The 21,517-nt window shown below is 48.1% G+C and overlaps 1 protein-coding gene across 1 annotated transcript in view; it reads left to right on the top strand.

Moving 5' to 3' along the window:
* IGDCC4 (immunoglobulin superfamily DCC subclass member 4) overlaps window positions 1-21,517 on the top strand; it is a gene marked incomplete at its 5' end in the record, with an annotated part of 63,047 nt that overhangs the window by 14,578 nt on the left and 26,952 nt on the right. Inside the window, 2 exons of the mRNA XM_029083641.1 lie at window positions 253-386; window positions 18,804-18,938. Of these exons, the coding sequence (XP_028939474.1) occupies window positions 253-386; window positions 18,804-18,938 (269 nt within the window). The remainder of the gene's footprint in view (window positions 1-252; window positions 387-18,803; window positions 18,939-21,517) is intronic.

Below are 21,517 nucleotides of genomic sequence, written 5' to 3' on the forward strand. Positions count from 1 at the left end.
ATCAGCAAAGCCCTGTTGGTCTGATCTCCCAAAAGCAGATCCTATATTGTGAAGACTCCAGGGTGATGGGTAGGTCTGTACCTGCTCCTTTTTAAGAACTACCAGTTGGGTTGCTCGAAGGTTTCTTGAAGGTTACCAGGACCTGCACATGATGTATTTGCAGGAGAAAAGAAAGAGGTAAAATGGCTTTGAGTTGATGAATAGCTCAGGTAAAGCATAGCCTGTCTCACGCTCTGCCTTTTGGTCACTCAGGTTTATAACTCTTCCAAATGGTGTCCTCCAAATCGTGGACGTGCAGGAGAGTGATGCTGGGGCTTACCACTGTGTGGCAACCAACGCCGCCCGAAAACGCTACAGCAATGATGCAGTCCTCAGTGTCCTGAAAGGTAAGGTGCAGGCAGGAGCGTGTTGGCCTGGGCACGTTTCTGCCAGATGGGCATTGTGTGTGATGGCCAGCTGAGCTGAAATACAGGGGACGGTCTCTCCTGCTGGTGTGGCTCTGCACATGGCAGGGTTTGGCCCAAATATGCCGATGAGACATTTTAGTAGAGATTTCTCTTAACTTTCTAAGCAGGATAAGCTGGTTGGGTTGGGAGGTGCTGCTGCCTGGGAGTCACAGCTGGTTGCTCTGCCCTACCCCAGGACTAGGCAGCCAACAATAATAATGGAATAGTTTGTCTCTGCACCCAGGGAACTTCCTTTGCAGGTGGATTGTAACAGCCCTAGAGTCTGTTATGCTCTGGGGCTCTTTGAAGGGTTCAGGCTCCCTCCTTTCACCTTGGGGAAGTGCAGCATGGTTACGATCTTATCTCCAGTGGCCTTGGATGGCAAGACAAGCAAAAGCTGGCACGGACAGAGGAAGATACTTGCCTGAGCTAGCAAGAGAAATAGTTGGAGTAGTTGGCAGGGCTGTGTCTGCCCCACGTTGCCTAGCAGGGTACAGAGGAGGTTCAGCACAGTGACATCTGACTTGCATTCTGTGTCCATATTGCTGGCTCTTTGAGCTGTTGGGTAGGCTCCAGAGATCTTTTTGTGATATTTGGGAACAGCCTCAGCTGGGATTTCTTCTGGTGACACAGACTGTTGGAGCAAGGCTTTGGGTGTGAGCTGTCCTTTGCCTCCCAATCTGGGCCTCAGTCTCTTGGTGCATTTTTCTCTGTAAACCAAGAGTGCAGTGGGCAAGCCTGGACATGAGAACATAGCTGAGAGCGTAAGTGCAGTGAGGGTCTCTAGACTCCAGCGTCCTTCCCAGCACACCTGGCTGCCTCCCAGTATCATACAATCCCTGTCCTGCAAGTGGACAAACTCACCAGGGCAGGGAATCTGGCTGAGCTGTCCCTTCTCTTGGGGGCAGTGCCCCCCTGCCATGTCTGTCTCCTCTTCATGCTGACCACAGTATATTTGGTAGGCAGCTTTAACCTTGAAAGCTCTGAAATCCTTCCCAGCCCCTTTTGTCTTTGTTTAGGATTGCGTTGCTTGGCATTCTGCTACCAGTGTATTTTCACAGAGATGGCTTTGCTGTTCATCCATCAGCAGGGAGTGTAATTAACTGTGGAGCCTGAGAATATACCTCTGATCAATGGATTGTGTCATGGAGGTAATCTGTGTGGAATCTGCAGAGAATTTGTGAGCGGTTGAATGCTCTGTATCTAATTGCCAGCCCCTGCCAGATCCTCTGTGTGCCTAATGAAGCACAGAGGCGAGGGGAGCGCTTGCTGTGGGCAGTTCCACACTCCAGAGGCAGCTCCCGTGTTGGGTCTGATTCCCTATCGATAGGTAATATTGATCAAGCTACGAAGGTGAATCTCCTGTCCTTGGCATCATAACTCCTTCTGCATAATTGTATCTTGGAACTCTGCAATGTTTAATCTGCTTTGCAAATGGAGGCAATGGAAGAGGTTAAATGGGAAAGCGTTCCTTCTGGAGCACCAGCCGGCCTGAGCAGATTTCTGCCTGGAGTTCTCACCCAAATCTCGCTTCTGCAGCACCACACCACCCGCTGGCTGCAAAAACAAATATGCGAGGTTGAGTTTTTCACCAGATTGAGCTGATAGTGATGAAAAACATGCCTGTTAAATCTCTGGGGTTTTTTTATAATTGGGGAGAAGTATCTCTGAGACAGATGGGAAACTGCAGTGACCTGTGCAGGCTGCAAACTCCACCGTGAGTGACTGGCATGATATTGATCCTTTTTTTGTTTCAGCATTTCACCATCAAAGGCACATTTTTGGGTGCCTGGACTGGCTTGAGGAGTCTTTTCCTTTCTGTTCAGAAGCAGCTGATAGTAGTTGAAGTGAACTGATAGGGCAGAAATCCTTTGCCACTTGTAAAAAAATAAAACCAAATTAAACCAAAACAAAACATCCCGCGGGGGGATAAGAACAGTAGCCTGAAATGCAGCTATTTTGTGTTGCTTATTTGGAAATTTCAGGGACCAAACTCCTACATAGAATCATAGAATGGTTAGGATTGGAAGGGACCTTAAAGATCATCCAGTTCCAACCCCCCTGCCAGCAGCAGGGACACCTTCCACTAGACCAGGTTGCTCAAAGCCTTATCCAGCCTGGCCTTCAACACTTCCAGGGAGGAGCAGCCACAACTTCCTTGGGCAACCTTCCTTGGGCAACATGTGCACAGGCAGGAACAACTGAACTACTTCTTCCCTCTGTGCTGATGGCTGGTGGGTCAGTTGTGCTGAGGTAAGATGGGAGCACAGTCTTTTAGTCCCACTGCACTGCCAAGGCTCCTGGAAAAGGTTTGTAGAGTGGGACCTAGTGTCCCCTTACCCACTGTGCCTGCAGCTCTGGTGTCCCAGTGACAGCACTGGGCAGTACTGTGTGATGATGACTGAGTCTGTGTGTTTGTGACTGATTTTTTGGAGCTGTGCTGGTTATAATGGAAAGAATTTCACTTGCATTGAGTTGCCAGCCCTCAGGTCCTGGGAACATCTCATGTTCATGCCTCTGCCCCTGACAGACAGCGCTGAATTTGAACTGGCTGTGCATAGCAAAAGAATCTGTTTCCCTATAGCTCTTCTGCCCAGTTGTCCTTTTCCTCCCCCCTCTCTCCCTTGTTCCCGATACGATAACTGGGAATTGTTCCTTCTCCCTTATTAAAAACCTTTTCCCAGTAGAGGCAGCAATTAGCACGACCCCCTTCTGTCATATTTGTATGGCCTAAAAACCCTAAAAAGTGTCGTTTCCCTTGACGCTGTGACTTCCCCATCACGTGGGGAAGGCTGTATTGTGTGTCGGTGGTGGAACACATGCTGGCCTTACACAGGCAGGGCAGAGAGCGGCGGTGCACGGCGCTGCTGTAAGTGCTGCAGATGTTTCGGCTGTGCAGACTTCATGGTGCAAATTTCCAGACGTTCCCTGGGGAAGTGGTGTTTTGAGTTGGAAGGGAAGAGAGCAGACGGAGAGCGGGATACAGTCACATAACCCTGAAACAGAGCTTGCTGTAGAAATAGGGATAACTTGGATTTTCCCCTTGGATCTCCAGTGCTCCCTGGCAGACAGAACACCAGACACATCTGGTAGCTCTGTCCTTTCACCCCTCACCTGGACAGATGGACAGTGCAGCCCTGCTGTGTTCTCTGCCAAAAAGGGCATTAGGAGCTGGCTGCAGGACGCTTTTCCCAGGCGCTCCGTCTGCGTGTGCTGCTTTTGCTTGGGGTCAGCTCTTGGCAGGTCTGTGTCTTGTTTCTTGTAGCTCCTTTTTCTGGATAGGAGGCTCTGAACTTGTATATCTAAAAACTTAATTCTGGTCGTGTTCACAGGTCCTTGACATGCACAAGGAAGTGCTGCCATGCTTCCTAAAGTGGCTCTCAAAGAAGAAGGGTAGCAGAAAGGCTTGGGGAACATGACGTTGTGGTCTCAGCAGGTCGCTTTGTCTATCATTTCTCTTTTCCCCTCCATGTCATGCACATGGTTTGCTTTTGGTGTGTTTTCTTGAGGATAGGGAGTGCCTCTTACTATGTGTTTGCCTCACGTTTGGTACAGTGTATCTTGCATCCCCAGTGTGGCACAAATAACTCTGAGGTTGTGCTTCTGCTAGCACAGTACCTTTTTGCAAGGACTTCATCCATTCTGTTTATAAATGACACAAGGAGTGTGGCTCCCCTTAACTCCCATTGCATCTTCCCCATTGAATGGATCCTGGGATCTCTATTCTCCATAGCTAACCCAAACTGCACTTTCCTGCAGTTCATCCTATTATTTTTAGTTGCAGAGTATTGAAGATCTTGAAAAAATTCTCCTTCCTTGATTTTTAATCCCTTTGAGTATGTATGGGCAGTGTGGTGTCCCCTGAGTGACCTAAAGAAAGTTAAAGATCTTAGCAATTTGAGAATACAATAGTTTTGACTGGGCTGAGAGAAGTACAAGAGGTTAAAACAAGACCATCCACTTTGAGATCCTTTACCCTCAGCTCCTTATTGTACGTTTCAGTGTTTGTATCTTTTCATGTTTAGAGGATGGACATTGCAGAAGAGTCAACAAAATGTGGTGGAGCCAGGACTCCTGGTTCTCCTTTTCTCTCCGTTGCTGGGGTGCAGAGGAGAATCAGTTCCTTAACACTTTAATTTCCCTGTGAAAATAGGGACAATATAGAATCATGGAATGGTTTGGGTTGGAAGGGACCTTAAAGATCATCCAGTCCCAACCCCCCTGCCATCAGCAGGGACACCTTCCACTAGACCAGGTTGCTCAAAGCCTCATCCAACCTGGCCTTGAACACTTGCAGGGAGGAGCAGCCACAGCTTCTTTGGGTAACCTGTTCCAGTGCCTCACCACTGTCTGGGTAAAAAACTTCCTCCTAATATCTGACCTAAATCTCCCCTCTCTTAGTTTAAAACCATGTCCCCTTGTTCCATCTCTATGTGCCCATGTCAAAAGTCACAAAATAATAGCCTTGGGGTTGCCCTTTTAGAAGTGATGAGTCAGTCTGGAGAGTGCTTATGGGTGTTTGGTGCTGGAGGTCTGTCTGCTCACGTGAGCTGGGCATCAAGCTGCACTTGCAGAGGAGGATACAGATACATACATGATTGTGGGTGTGGGGTTTTTCTTCCTTGTGTCCTCTGCACCCTGTTCCTGATCTGTACGTGCAGAGTAACCATGACTGCTGTGGGTAAAACTTTGACCTCAGACCAGGCTGGCAGGAATCAGAATGTGTAACAACCTTTCCCCAGCAGCAACAAAACATCTGTGCAGCTTTTTTTTTGTGGTGGTGGTCTCACAAGCATGCTCCATGGGATCTTCTGCCTGTGCTGCAATAAATGCAGCCATGGGGAGAACAGATCAGGGCGATGGGTGTAGGTACAGCAGGGCTGAGCTCTGGGCTGAATGTGCCACTGAAAAGTCTCTTCCAGCAGATGAGCACGTCCCCCGTGAGTTGGGATTTAGTGCTGTGTTATTAGAGATGACACTGCGAGATTGCCGTTGGCAGAACATCATTTACGTTGACAGTTGTAGCAGCTTGCTGCAGCAGTGTCCCAGGAAATGTATTTTACAGCCAAATATTTGTATGAAATATGATAACAGGGACAGAACTGGGAGGCAGCTGAAACACCTTCACATTTTTTGTTCTTTTGGTGTTTATATTGCAGTGGCTTGCGGGTACCAAAGGAGAGCTTGGCTCTGGGTGTCAGGACCTGGGTGGTTCCTGCTCTAAAGGGTTGTAGGAGAATACAGTTATGGGATGAGCTTTAGGGATGGAGGGGAAGGTGGTGATGAAGTGAGCAGCACTCGCAGTTGGCCACCACCTCGCAGAAACAGACGTGCTGTTACCACAAGTGGATTTTCAGTCCCTGCATGTGTGAATGACGTGCTGGATGCTGAGTTGGCGCTCAGCCTGAGCCCTGACGACACGTGCTGTGCTCCCCTCGCAGCTTTGAACACAGGTACCTTGCAATCTAGGGACAGGGCAGTTTGGATTTGGGGCAGTGCTGTTCTGATCTGACCTCCCTGACTGCAGCCGGGTGCAGTCCTGTGGTGTGTGCTGCCATTGATGGAGAAGGGCAGCGTTAACCAGTGGGATGATGGTCCTACCTGGTCAGGGATGGTCTTCCTCTGTTGCGACGCAGCCGGGTGATGATCCCATGGTGTGTGCTGCCATTGATGGAGAAAGGCAGCGTTAACCAGTGGGGTGATGGTCCCACCTGGTCAGGGATGGTCTTCCTCTGTTGCGGGGGGAGAGCTATCCACAGCTGTGTGTGTGGGCCCAGGAGACTGCTTAAATCTGTGCTTCTGGGAGACAGGAGGGTCATGGAAATGCATAGGGAGAGAAAACACGGGGGGGATGAGGCAGCTGTATTTTTACTGAGAGTTGTAGGCTTAACCAGCAAGTGATGCTTCACCTCCGGAGAAGGAAGCATATCAGTTCCAGCCTGTAGTCGCTGTGTCCCTGGCCCTCGGGTCTCTTCTGCTGGACACACACCTCTGTCACTTTTCCCTCTCTTCTTTTAGCATCCTGTTTTTCTTTGCTCTCTGCTCTCCTGCTTTGTCATAGAATCATAGAATCATTTGGTTGGAAAAGACCTTAGAGATCATCGAGTCCAACTGGACCTGTCCACTACTAAACCAGATTTCTGAGCACCTCATCTACCTGGCTTTTAAATCCCTCTAGGGATGAGGACTCAACCACCTCCCGGGGCAGCCTGTTCCAGTGCCTGAGAACCCTTTCAGTGAAGAAATTTTTCCTGATATCTAATCTCAACCTCCCCTGCCACAACTTGAGGCCATTTCCTCTTGTCCTGTCATTTGTTGCTTGGGAGAAGAGACCGACCCCCACCTCTCTCCACCCTCCTTTCAGGGACTTGAACAGAGCCAGAAGGTCTCCCCTCAGCCTCCTTTTCTCCAGGCTCAACAACCCCAGTTCCCTCAGCCGGGAACTCATCACGCTTGTTTTCCAGCCCCTTTTCTAGCATTAAGCAGGGAACTCTGTAGCAGAGCAAACCATGGTGTGAATTCAGAGAATGGCAAGATCAAGGAGGAGATACACAGCATTTCTAGCTTAATAAATAGAACTTTAAAGCTAGAAGTGACCTTCTGCCTAACATGAGCTGTAAACTTTCACTCCATCTCCCTTTTGCTGAGCTGAGCAATACTAGTGATTTCAAGCAGGCATGGAACAGGACTGAGACCACAGATTTTGGGTGAAACTTGTGAAGGGCTGGTGCAGACATGCGTCAGGCACCCACCCAAACACACAGCTCTCTCCTTGACTGGAGTTTGTACGGGGCCAGCACACATCACACCACTCATATCGCCGAGGGAAAGCTTCTCATAGCTCAAGTGTCAGCAGCCTGTTCCCGGGAGCCGGAGGGGGAGTTTCAGCTCAGCTGTCTGTGAAGTTCGGTGGGGCTATGATACGCCACGCTCCTGACAGCTCCAGCAGCCTGTGGTGACAGAGGGTTTGATACAAAATTCAGAGCCCTCACCTCCCATTAAACAGAACAGCTAAGCCTGGGGTTGGCACTGAAGTGAGTGGCAACAGAGGTGTCAAGGATAATAGAGCAGAACAAGGGATGTACAGCTGGGAATAGGAGAGCTGCTTCCAGGTCCTGGGAGGAAACTGGTCTCTTGCACACACAGCGTTGACTGTGTGTGATATTTGGAGTTGTCACCTATGTCCAGGCTCATGTGTTACAGGCAGCTCTGCCTCTGACTCCTAAAGACCAGGGATGGCTGGATTCAGGGATGGTCTGTGGTCCTCCAGTGTTTTCCACGTGGATCTCTTATTAATCCAGATCTGCTGTGCTTTTGAGGCTTCCTGAAATAAGGGCTGGTGTTTGGTAAGGTTCTGACTGAAGCAGGGTTTAAGCAGTAATCTTCATTCAGCTCTCCTCCGAGAGTCTCTTGGTGCTGGTGTCACCCTGTGGTGCATCAGCAGATCTGTGCTGCGGGGTCGTGCCTGGCCTGTCCCGGAGGGTACTGAACAGGCTGGAAGGGAGCTAAGAATAGAGATCATAATTGGGTCACCAGCTTGCAGTGGGCTGCAGGGCAGGAAGGTTGATGTGGTTGAGTTCCTGATGGCACTTGTTAATTATTAATTGTCTGTGTTACAGCAGAGCCTCACTATCTCTCTGAGGTCGAGGGATAGTGGTGCCCTACGGCGCTTACAGCATCCTAACAGCTGGAGTGAAGATGTTGCAAGTGTCCAGAGACATAGCAAAGCTAACAGTCCCGTTGCTTTAGGCATGAGACAGACATATAGAGGAGACTTGTCCCTGTCCCAAAGACCCACCATGATCTACAGGCCCAGTGGTGGTAAGGAGCAAGAATGGGGTGAGTTGGCCCAGATCACGGGGGAGGTTGAGTCGAGAGCTGAGCTGTGCTGCTCTGAGCCTTTGCTTGGGTATCTTGGATGCCAGGGATTGCCAAGAACACAGCTGGGAGTTTGCCTTCAGTATCTGAGAGGTGTTCCTGCCCAACTCTGTTTCCAGTGCAGCTGAGAGGCAATGCCACATGGCTTGTGGATGAGAGTGAGAAGCAGGAAAGGAGAAGGATGGGATAAAGAAAGTGGTGTTACCAAACACCGGCTCTTCAGGCACAGCCTTTAACAGATCGGGGCTCTCTGTGGCACTCAGCGAGTGTCCAGGCAAAGGGCTCTGACAGAATCTGTGGATATCACTAAAGATCTTTCCCCATGGAAAGCCAGCTTTCCTTCCAGGCTTTTCCTAGAAAAACAAATCCACATTGTCCTGAGTTAATGCAGATGCATCCATCTGCCTTTAGTTCCTCCTTCCAAGTTGGCAGTCTTTGTTTGCTGCCAGACTGTTACTGTAGGCTCAGAGCATGTTGTGTGTTCGAAGCGTAGCTTGTACCAAGCATTCTGCATACCTGGCATCAGGGAGACCACGCTACAAGGTGGCTTCCCATAATGTTTCTCTTTTCAAAGCCTTGTGTGACAGTAATGTGAACAGCCAACCCTGGCAGACAGAACGGGACAGAGCACGAGCCCTGGTTGTGAAGAAAGCAGGTTGTGTCCTTCTGTGTCCAGGGCCTGCAGCCCGTTTCCTCTCTGCTGTCGCTAGATGTACATGAATTGCAAATAGATCTGATGTCGCAAATAGATCTGAATTGCAAATAGAGCTGATGAAATAGGTGTCAGCCCCTGGCAAACATCAGCCTCTGAGGTCAAGGAGGAAGTTACTGGAGTGAAATGGCTCGGAGTCACTGAGACAAGGTGTGGTGACTAAGGAAGAGTTTCATGGTTTGTGATCTGTGAGCCAGAAGGATCTGTTGACCTTGTCTCTGTTTCATTTCTGTGCAAGAGGTAACAGAGTATCTTTACCTGTCTTATAGCTTTTTTTCTTGGATATTTCTCCTCTGTCATCTTGGAAGGTGATGTGCTGGCCTAGGAAAATGACAGAGAGCTGGTGTAACGATGGTTAAGAAGTGTGGGAATGTTCCCACTGAATCCCAGAGGCTGGCAAGCTCTGGGAAGGTCCCGGGGCCATTTGGTGTTTACTGATTTGCAGAGGGGTATCTGTATTTAAATCTCTCATACTGTGGCTCTTTTTAAGGCTCTTTGATGCTTTCTGGCTATTACTTTTGCACCTTCACTTCTGTGAATTAGCTATATTATGAATTCTGAGCAGGTGAAGTCGTGGAGATGCTGAGAGATGTGCCCACAGCAGCATAGTGAGTTAGCGGAAAAGACCAGGGGAGACACTCCTTTTCTTGAACCATCAGACCAGAGCCTGGTGCTGCTGGGAAGCTGGGACATCATCCTGGCTAGTCAGGGCTGAGGCACTGTGCTGAAGCTGTGTGGAGGATCGGTTGAAGGACTGGACTGGAGCAGCACAGGTCCCATCAAGGATGGGGTCTGGCTCTGCCCTTGCGCTGCTGAGAACAGCGTGTTGCAGTAGCACGAGTGTTGTCAGCCGTGGGACAATGTGTCTGGTGTAGCGTGGTGGTGGTTCTCTTGTGGTGATAACTTTGCAGAACACCCTCTTGCAGCCGTCATCCTTCTCGTCTGTGTTCCTGGCAGCTGCTGGGGAATGGCTGGGGCTTGCAGTGCTTTAAGGGCTCAGCTTGAGTAACATAAGCTGTCTGGGTCATAGGGTTAGGGCAGGGAGACTGCTCTGCTGTTCTCCAAACTGCTTCAGAGACACTGAGGTACCTCTGCTCTTTTCTTCTCTGCTTTTTGTTGGCCTCTCATCTCATCTAGAGGCTCAACTCCTTCTGTACACTGAGTGACTTTCTTCTAAGGAATTTGTTTGCCCTAAGGTCTGTGAAAATGTGCCAAGAATGGTTAAAGGCTTATTAATTGATAATTATTATCTAGAATGGTGACATTATCAATGCTGCTCCAACATGATCCTTCTGGTAGATCTCACTGTCCTCTGTGCCTTAAGCTTGAGTTTCCTATTGCCTCTGCCACATTCCAGCTCATGGTTTGCTTCTTCTACCTTCCAGAAACTCTCTGTGATATATCTGCCGACTTCTGAGGATTCAGATGCACGACCCGAGGTCTCCAGCCTTTTGGCAAATGTAGGCCTTCATCAGAAAACCAGAAAAGCCCTAATTCTCCTAAGAAGCAGCAGCTCTCTCTGTGCAGGGAAGCTCGAGGGCTGCGTGGCCACGGCACCTCCTGTTTATTTTGCCTAGCTCTTGCTCGGAGCGGTGCGAACGTAGGCGCTTCCAAGCGCTCGCTGGGGAAGCAAGCAGGAATTTGTCGTGCAGTCTGGCTGGCTCCCCTTCCTTTTGGCGTGATGAAGAGCAGTTCCAAATGCGTGTACGCAAACAGAGAGCCAATGTTGACAGCTTTGCAGGAGGTGGAGTGGTGAGCAAAGCACACTCCGACTGCTTTTCAACGGAGCTAAACGTACCCTGGTTGTGTAAAACTCTGTATCCTGAAAGATCAAGGGTTTGGGGATGGGGGAAGAGGCCCCCTAAAAATCCAAGGCAGTTCCTGGAAACCTGCCACTGCTCAACCTCTTGCTGAGCTTCTGGTTACATGTAGTTCAGGATGTCAACTTACGGCTCAGTTTAGTATATTAAAGGATTTAATTTCTGAGCTGAAATCTGTCAGCTGTATAAAGAAGTCGAGGGAAATGAAAGAGGACTGCCTGATGGCTCCTCTGCCTATCTGGACTGGGATCCGTGTGCTCCCCAGGCTTCTAGACACATGACATAGAGCTGGGGAAAATGTTGAACAGGCTGTTCCTCTCTGGCCAAGTGAAAAGTGGTTCCTAGAGCAGCTTCTCTGGCCACACTTGGCGGGCAACGTGCTCTATGGAGGGACCCCAGAAGCTGTGGCAGCTGATGGTCTGAGGAGTGTGTCCAGGTAGTAAATGAACACTCCTCACCCAAGCTCATTAATCTCTTTCATTTTTAATTTGTTTTTTTCTATCATAAAAGTGTATTTCATCTATTAAATTCTCCATTTTGCATGTACGTATCCACAGACATTAAAGGAGGAGGTTTTCTTACCAGCCCTGTAGTTTGCAGTATGTATTTTGGGATCTGTTTGCTGACTTCTTTGTTGGGGATTTTGTGGTAGTAGTTTGAGGTACCTCAAACCTGAGTTTGAGGTTTGAGTTTGTATGTGGAGATCTCTTAATAGCACTAAGAAATTGATTGAACCTCTGTGTTTTAATCATTTATGTACCTTTCTTTGTATGCTGCTTTAAAGATGACAAATTATGTGTCGCTACGTTGCTGCAGCACTAACTTGGTAAGTAGGAAGAGACTCTGTCTCCTTTCCAAAACGTGGAGATAAATTCTTCCCTGTTGAGCTTTTCAATTAAACGTTTGCGTTGACAAATGCGTAACCGCTTACAAAATGTTTTGGAGGATGTGAGGTAAAAAGGCAATACAAAGCTGATTTACTGAGCTCATTTATATTATTAGGCAGAAAAAAACTTGTTATGCAAATACAGTGTCACTTGGACAATAAAAGCCAGATTCCTTTTCAGCATCCCTTCCAAACTGACTTGTGTGCTGACCCAGGCACGCTGCAGCTGCTTGAAAATGGAAAGAAAGGAACATTTCTAATGATGGAAGATAGGGGCACTGGTGCTGCCAGATTGCACTGGAACAACTTTTGCAGTCTCTGTACCCAAGCATGGTCAGTGCTAGAGTTGCTGTGGAAGCACAGATGTAAAAGCTCCTACCAGGCTTACGAACCAAAGCCTGATCATCTGCAGAAGGGAAGTTTTTAATGCTGAGAACCATCAAAGCAGTACCAAACGTTTGGTGAATTGAGGCCATAATCTTTTAACCAAATTCATCCCTCCCCAACTTCAGAGACAGAGGAAAACAGAACTTGGATCCAAACTGCCACAGGGACTGGTATAGCAAAGGTGAGGGAAAAAAAAGGCAAATGTTAATTTTCCAAAAGGATGTGTGGTTGTAAGAGCTGCGTTTGGGGAGAGGAGGAGGAGGCAGTGTTTGACTTGTGATACTTCAGGGAGACCTGAATGGTAGGGTGTTGGAAGGGCAGCACCCAACATCTCTAGCCACCTCTGAGAAATCACTGGTGCCAGTCCTCTTGCCTGCTTTGCTTTCCTGTGTGCAAAGCTGTGCATTGCTGTCTTCAGATGGGAACAGTTAGAAAAGAAGAAATGTTTGTTGCTGAGTGTGTTCAGGTTTGAGATCTGACATTGTTTATATTGCCCCCAAAAGCAGATGTACCAGAGTGTTAGGCAAGTGTCCTGCCTAGAGATTTGACATGCCCATTGTCTCCTGTCCTGGGTTGAGCCCCAGAAGTAGAAATAAATGGTAGAAAAATTTCCAGCAAATTGTAAAGCGAGGGGGAAGGCAGGTGTGAAGGATGTTTTTTCTCCTCTCTGGTTGTTGTAGCTTTCTCCCTGAACAGGCCAGGAGGTCTGTGAGTTGTCTGAGAAAAGGGAGAGAGCTAAAGAGTGGGAGTAGGACGTACTCTGCAAACACAGCGCCTGCATTTTTGAAGGTGTGTGCTTTTGCAATGGGTAATTTGCTCCTTTATTGTCTGCAGAATAACAGCAGTGACAGCATTGACTTTCTCTAATGAACAGCTGCTCAGTGCTAGAATCTATTCCCAGAGGAGGCTCGCAGGGATGAATAAGGTTTCATGCTCCTCCTCCAGAGAGGGTGAGAAAGTTCGCAGAACAGAAGATTGTCGCTCCGTTGTTGGGTATCTCCAAATCTTGAACTGCTGACAGCTGAGAACTGAATGTGTCACCATGCAAGTCATGTTTAACCTTCCAGCACTTTCACCGAGGCAGGGTGTTTATGGAGTCAGGAGAGAGGTGTTAGTTCCCGTCCAAGAAGTCATCTTCTTGTCGCTGCAAACGACCGTCACAAATTGGCTGAACAAAAACCCATTTTCCTCCTGTTGCACTGCCTGAATTCTTTGCTGATACTCTGCGCTAACAAGAGCAAGGAGGCAGGAGAGGATTGCTGATGAATTATGGATGCATTAGAGGCAAACTCAAAGTTGTAAACTCGTGGAGTTTGAAATCCCTCCTGTGTGTTATCACTCCAGCTATAACTTCAAACAAACATTTTGAGCTTTGTCCCAAGCAGCTCCCCATGGTGCCTCCCTTCTCATCCCTGCTCACAGTTCCACTTCCCTTTGAAACGATACAGATTGGATTTGTAGAGGTTGGGCAGCCTGTGTGCTGAGATCTGTCTGGCATGTTCACTTGCTGTCTCAAGGTTCCTTGTGCTCCCTTCTCCACTTCCTTTTGCTTTTATACTACGCTTGATCGTAAGCGTTTTGTTGGATTTCCTCCGTGCCTGCCCACCACTGGGCCCTGGAACTCAGCTCCAGACTCTGAGGGTTGCCTGTGAGAGCAATGGCACGGAGAAGTGGAGAGCCCGAATTTCCTGTCTCATGATAGAAAAGTGGAAAACAACATAAACTAGTAAGTCTGCTCTAATGAGTCTTTCATAAACAATAAAACTGGGGGAATATTTTGAGATATTTCTGCAGATTATCAGTAATCTATAGTAATCAGATTATTTTCTCTCTTGCTCTGTGGTGGCACCCTTACCATCTCCCTGTGCAAACACAACCATGTGCACAGGTTGGCAAATTGTGCAGGAAAAGAGCCACCTTCTCTAACTCTTTCAGTGCCCAGAGGATTTCTCTTGGTCCTAATACACTACTCTGAGTCATTCCAGAGCCACGTTTGGCACCCTACAGTTAGGTTTTTTTCAGTAAAAGAGGCTAAAATCTGATTCAGAAGGGCAAAACGTCCACAAAGACCATCAGTGACAGTGAGTTTTCATATGAACCCACGAGTTGTGCCTTGGGCTGTGCAAAGCTTTTGCCTAGAGCATCTTTGCTGCTCAGAGAGACAAAACAAAACTGGTTTTAAATAGCAGCAGTGTGACAGCTTTTAGTCCCGCAGAACGGACAGCGTGGCACAGGTGCATTCAGTGACCTGTTTTGTTCAGGCAGTGAAAGATGGCTTGGAAACTGCAGCTCTTTTTTTTTTTTTCCTTTGGTTCCCTCTTGACCTGAAATTATTCCAGTGGCAGTGGAGACAAAAAAAACATCACATTGGTTTGACTCTTTGATGTTTGTTGGAATCCCCTCTGTGGAGTTTTTCCTGGTTAGCTAGTACTGTTCTTGGGAACTCTTTAAACCAAACAAAACCTTAGCAGTTTCACAGAATCATTAAGGTTGGAAAAGACCTCTAAGATCATCCAATCCCACCATTTCGTAGCAGTTAACCTGTGATCCATCCTCTCCAACCAACCTATTGAGATAACAGGTGAAAAATGTACTCTAAAAGGAGTTCAGTTTAAAGAGGAGCTCGTAGACTTGCTCTGACAGACCCTCAGTGAAGTACAAAGCTGGACAGAGACGTGTTTGTGTGTGAGATGTTGGTGGGACGTTCATCCATGCACACACCCAGGAAGGTACTGGGAAAGGAAGCGGAACTGTTTGGTTTTGTAATAGAATTTGAATAACAATCAGTGTTTTCCCAATAGTTTTTCAAGGCTGAAACCAGAGTTTTGGCTGAGGGAGAAGGAAGCAGAACTGGATGTTTGAGCTACAGAACCCTGTGGCTGTTACTGCTTTTGGTTGTCAGAGAGACCTTGAGTTGTGCCCTTGGATTTGGCTGTCAGGAAGCCTTGATACCAGCTCTCTTTCTACCTTCTGCAGAGTAAGTCTGGAGCTAATAAGTAATTATTCATCAGCCCTTTTGGCTTTCCCGGCCCGGTTTCTGCTGCCTGGTTACCTGGCCACCAGCGAGCTCCTTGTTCTCTCCCTTCCCGAGCAGCCAGGGTGTGGGACAGGCAGCACCAGAGGGAAGGGCAGCACGTGGTGCTGCTGTGGGACTCTTCAGGGTGAGGGTGGTGAAGCATTTTGTTGGTCCCTGCCCGGCCAGGTGATATGCAAGGCCCCAAGGAAAGGTGAAGATCTTTACAGCAGTGCTTCACGGTGGCTCTGCTAAACTGGGAGATTGCAGAGCTGGGCTGAGGGCTCCTGGGGCCATTTCAGAGTGAGGGCTTGTGCAGCTCCTAAAATCCCAGTCCTACTGACTGGCAACTGGCTAGGAACTGAGTGATGTGATCTCAGGTCTGGGACAAGTGCCTTCACATGAAGTTTCTTTAACCTCTAAGGTGCCTTTGCCAACCAACACCTGGTGCTGTGGCACCTGAATGCAACAGAGGAGTGTTTCATTCAGGTTTGAGGAGCTTTCTGTCTACTTCTGCCCTAAGCTCTGTAGAAAAAGCTGGTTGGAAATCTGGCAAGGAATATTTTACCATCTGGCTGGTGTTATTTTTTTTTTACACTAGATTTATTTTTTCCCCCAGCACTGCAGAAAAGGACAGCTTTATGCACAGACACATTTGGGCCATATCCTGCCCAGCAGGTACGCTGGCAGCTGGTGATGTTGGGTAAAGAAGCTCACTCCCATGGTAGACTGGAATTCTGTCCCTGTACACTCCTGCTGGGGTGGGGGCTGCTGCCCTGTTTGTTTTCATCAAAAGCTGCCGTGGCCCCATGAGGGGTAATGGGTCACTCTTACAACTGACCTCATCCCAACTCATTGGGTTCTCCAGTATCTTCCCAGTGCTCTGGTCTTCCCTGGAGTAGCTACTACAAAAGCCTTTTCCTTTGTTTCTGGTGCTTTCTCTTGTGTTCCCTTCCAAATCCTGGCTGGAAATCTCCTTCTCCATGTTAATTCTCTGATGTTGCCTCATCCCTCTCTGCCATAACGGGATGGAGAAAGGGTAGAGGCCTCACATTAGCAATGTGCTGAGCAGCCTCACGTATCCAACCAGGTCTTGCTGGAGTTCCTGTGCTCACTTGTTCTGCAGGATTGATGATTACTCGTGGATTTTAGTGCTTTGTTGAACTGGAGCAGGAGTTAGAAGAAGCTGCTGTTCCAAAGAGCCTCGAGTTTCTCTGGTCCTTCAGCGTACGTGCTGTTGTGGAAGCTCTCATGCCTGTTTTTACATTAAGCCCATTTTCTGTCTCAGTAGTTCCCAAGCCCAGCCTCGGCATTGCGGTTAAGAGTACCCAGGACTTTGATCTGTTTGTCAATGAGACCTCTGAATTCGTAATCTGATGTAGTTTCTTCTTGTCCCAGTTCTGTCCCCGAACTTGTCCAGCTGCAGCTGGATGTGAAGGCTGAAAGCACTGTAGGCATGAACAGCTCGTGTACCTGAAGGTAGCAGAGCCCTGGCCAGCCCACGGCATGTTGTAAGCACAAAAGGAGGTTGTATGTGTTTCCACACACCAGGCCCTCTGTGTCATCTACTTGTTCCACGGGAAGGACAGTAACTGACTTGGCTTTTCCTTCCTGCCCCACGGCACCTCTCATTGCTGCTCTTTGCCCAGGGCTGGGGTTGCAGTTCAGCATGGTCCAGCCATTGCCCCAGTGAGGGAACCATGGGCGCTCCTTGGTCTCTGCTTCCATCTGCTGGACAAGCACTGGCTCCTGCTCTCTCCCGTTTTCCCTTGGAGCCTCCAAGATTTTGCTAGTTCCTTCAGCTGTGCTCACGTAATGCTGCAGATGGAAAATCTCTTTCATGCATTTATGGACTGCAAGAAAATTCCAATGTTGAACCAGCTCTCTTTGGTATGAGTTCTGCACTAAATTGTTGGTCTGTTCAACCAAGGACCAAGTGACAGGACAAGAGGAAATGGGCTCCAGTTGTGCCCAGGGCAGTTGAGATGGGGTGTGAGGAAGAATTTCTTTGCTGAAAGGGTTCTGAGGCATTGGAAGGGGTTGCCCAGGGCAGTGGTGGAGTCCCCATCCCTGGAGGGATTGAGGAGTTGTGTAGACAAAGTGCTGAGGGACATGGGTTAGTCGGGGACTTGTCAGTGTTGGGTTCATGGTTGGACTTGATGATCTTAAAGGTCTTTTCCAATCCAGGCAATTCTGGGGTTCTGTGAAATGAGGATGAGCCTGGAGATGGGCTGAGCCCAGCGCGTTTGGTGCAGCCATGTGTAGCCTCCTGCCGTGTAGGAAGGCCTGTGGGCTGAGACCAGAGCTTCTTTGTTTTATACTCACAAGAAAGTCAAGTGTGAAGGAGTGTTGCTTGGATGCCACATGAATGGCCAGTGTGGGTCAGGCCACAGCCATTTCAGAGCCCAACTCCAGAAGTGACCACAGCAGATGCTGGAGGAAAGCATGTAAAAAACTGAGCAGGGAGGACATGGTGCTTTCTTTGGACATGTCCCTCAACATCTGACAGTCAGGAATGTGGGAACATCTTGGGCTGGGGACTGCAGCAAGACCTTTGTATTTAAGTCCTAGTAAATGTGTCCTTTATGAGCTTGTGTGAACCTCTTGGCTTTTTAACTCTTCAGCATCTGGAGACAGTGAGTTTGTACCCTGCAAAAAGGTCCTGCTTTGATTTGTTTGAGACTTGCTGCCAACAACTTTCTCTGCTAGAGCATGGGAGCACCAGGATGAATTACTTCTAATTCATAATACAAGAATTACTTGTACTATGTGACTCCTCTGCAGTTATTTTTCCCTTCATGAGGACAACAAGAAGTGTCCCTCAAGAGTTAGACATATTTGGGAGAGCTGGAAGAACAGGATTGCTGCTGCCAGGGGTCATGAACAGTCTGGTTTGCTCAAGAGTGCTCCAGTTGTTTTCATCTGACAACAGAAATTTGGCCGCTGCAAAGACATTTCCTTAACCTTCCCTTAACCTCTACTCTGCAGTGGGGCAGACCCAGGCAGAAGGTTCAAGCAAAGAATCCCCATCCTGTTCTGAAGACATTGTGCAACGCAGCCTATAGATCTTCCTGGAAATGTTCCTTGATTTACCTGATGGCTGTTTGTCTGCGCACGTATAAGCTAAATAGCGCTCTCCCCTCCAGGTGTGTAATAGCTGATTGAGTCTTTGTGCCATCAGGTGAAGACCTGGACGCAGAGGTTTGACTCCTCCCTGTTGCAGTTTACAGTACAGTGTCTGGATGTCAGAATTTTTTTAGCCAAGTTACTAAATTCTTTCTGAGCTGTTACAGTGCCTTGGCAAAGGGTGTGTTGTGTTCCTGTTGCTCTGTTTGAAGGTGATGGTGTGTTGTTTCATCTCATTGACATACATCCATTTCAATGAAGGTACTGGATTGAAACTCTACTTATTTTTAATGTAAAAATGTTGATACTGAACTTTACTAGGGCCAGCATAATTAGAGGAAATCTGCAGGGCACTGCTTTGTTCATGTCTTGAGGAAAAACACTGTAGTCATGTGAAAGCAAGATCTGCTTTTCTCCTCCAACTAGGCGTGAGCTGTTTACCACACATGAAACTACCTGGGTTCTGTATTCCGTGCTTCTTCTAGGGACTTTGCAATTTGTAAGGCCAGACTTTTCCTTTTATTTTTGACATTAGGTTCTCAGCAAGCAGGAGGAGATGTCACCATCGTCGCCGCTCCAGAGAACACCACAGTGGTGGCCGGGGAGAGTGTGGTGATGGAGTGCATGGCAGCTGCAGATCCCACCCCCTTCGTCTCCTGGATACGACAGGGTGAGCGTGAGGAACAGAATTGTTCCTCTTTTATTGTCAAGAGGAAACTATGGACACTTTATTTAAAAAATCTATTAAAAGGCAAAAAAAATCTGTGGGACAGGAAGGGTCCTTGTTATATCAGTACCTAATGATGGAGGTGGTGTCACTGTGTAGCGTGTCCTTGCTGAACTGGAATTACTAATTGAATCTAGAAGGTTACAAAGCACACAGTTCACTTTCTAGTTGTTTGACCTGTGAAATATATGAAGTTCTAGCACCTGGATGCCTTTTGATCTAAATTAGTCATCCTCATTTTATGATCTTAAGCAGTGAAGGTCATAAGATGAGGTCAGGTCTGTGCCACTCCTCTGAGGACTCAGGTTAGTGGGGATTCTGTGGAATCTGCCGTTGCACTGGAGAAATAACTTGTGTTATCTTGCAGGATTATAAAACAAGATAAGATTTGTTAATCATTGGAGTAGCTGGGTGTGTTGCTGGGAGGTTTTTATTAAAAAAATCTTACTGTGGTCAGATTGGTCATGGAAGGGTGGAGAAGATGCTTAGGTCTTATCAGAGGTGTACAGATGAGCCAGACTGGCATACGTTACCCAGGGCTGATAGCCTAGGTCATGAGTAGGATGCTAGTGCCACTTCACCGGGTGTCACATACATCACATGTGTTTCAGAAGCTTTCACTGAAGATGTTCTCAGCTCAGAAGTTGAATCTCTTCCAGAAAAGGCTCTCAGTCATTTTCATAAATCCAGGTCACGATTTAAAGCTCCTCTGTCCTGCAGCCATTTATTGTGGTTGATCTTCAGCCCAGACTTGTCTGCAGGCACTGATTTTAGTATATACAAATATTTCCTCTTCACCACAAAAAAGGAGCAAAAAAAAAAATCTCAAGAGGACACAACTTTGGAAATCAAATCAGCGAAGATTAAATGTTCTGGCAGAAATGTTTCTGGTTTATCCTGTGCACTTCACAGTTAGAAATATTCAACTTTCACATGCTAGATCACTTACTCATTGCTTTACTGAGACCTCCTGATGCCCATAGTAGAGTAGATGTTAGAGTTAATATCTAGAGTTAATTATCACTATGGAAGTTTTTGGATGGGGGGAAGAGAAGGGGAAAGGGGGGGTGGGTTGGTTAAACTCTTCCTTGCATGCTTTATTTTAAAGTGTTTGCTTGGTACCCCTCTGCTTTCCAGTGTGGACTCTTCAAATTAGAAAAGATGGATTAACTGTGCTAGGAATTCCATGTTCTACAAGCGTGTTTCTTTCCAACACTTCGTTAAGGAGCAGGCTGGGTTACTGGATGATTAGTCATGTAGGTGACACTGAGGATTGTACCTTCAGGTTGCCAGTTTGGCTCTTGCCAGCCTTGGTGGTGTCAGCTAATTGCTACCATCTGGAGTCAGATTTTCAAACCACTCCAGTGCAAATGGGGTGCACAGATTTTTCTCCTCCTCTGAGTGCACAGGCACTGAACTGTGAGGCCATCTGAAGACCCCTAAAATGGATGGAGGGGGCAGAGGGTCTGATCTCAGCTGCATTCCCTGCTGATGGTGCTAAGTAGGTGCAGTTGCTCACATTGGAGGTGGAGAGCTTGCTTCTGTCTCGAGATACAGGCTTAGCTGAATCTGTGAGAGGCAAAGGCAGGGGAGTACTCAGGTTTTGCTGTCTGAAGGACATCGGTGCTTCTGTAGGTGGAGAGGGACAAGGTCTGGCATTGCACAGGTACTGCACGAGCCAGCTGGCTCTCCCAACCTATTAACTCATGCCAAGAGCTGGCTTTGGGTTCCTGACCTCCCATTCGAGCCTTTCCTTGGCCAGACTGTGCTTGCTCCTGCTCTGTCCCCAGCTCTTGGTTTTGCTCCCCCTCACTCATTCAGAGGTACCAACACCATGATCCCCATGTCCCCCTCACTCATTCAGAGGTACCAACACCATGATCCCCATGTTTCTCCCATCAGAACAATGCTGAGAGCAGAACTCGGCACCAGCCTACTGCCTTGTCTGTGATGTGCTGAGGAGCACAGGGCTATTTGAAGTTGTAGAAGGACAGCTCAGCTTCTGGCCACCCTTTTGTCCATCCCTACTCAGCAGTGTTGGGCATCTAGGCAGGAGAATGGGGAGAGGGCAGCTCATGGCCCACGTCTCTGACGCAAACACCAGAGCCCCAAGGAGAACCAGGCGTCTTCCTGATACCTTACAGATCAGGGGCCAAGCTGGGGGCAAAGAATGAATCAGGAAGCTCAGTAAATTTGGGTTCTTGCTGGGTCCCAGAGGAGGTAGGAACCCCTGAGTTGTTAGCGATTCAGCGCTCTTGCTGACGTTCGCAGTGACGAGCGAGGGGAGGAGGCGCGTGTGTTCATGCGTGGAGGTCAGCAGGCAGATCTAGCAGCTCTTCCAAGATGTGTGTTAGCATTGCCTTCCCTTGAATGTGCTATTCCTGGGGGGTCTCATTGCATGCACACCCCAGGCATCTATTTTGATCCAAAATAGGACTTTTTTGGTTATTGCAGGCTAAACTAAACTTTCGGCCAATGTTGGCTTGGGCTGACTGACGCTCGGTCCAGCATTGAGGAGTGTC

Source organism: Antrostomus carolinensis, unplaced genomic scaffold (assembly GCF_000700745.2).
Source record: "Antrostomus carolinensis isolate BGI_N321 unplaced genomic scaffold, ASM70074v2 scaffold3122, whole genome shotgun sequence".
Classification (NCBI taxonomy): domain Eukaryota; kingdom Metazoa; phylum Chordata; class Aves; order Caprimulgiformes; family Caprimulgidae; genus Antrostomus; species Antrostomus carolinensis.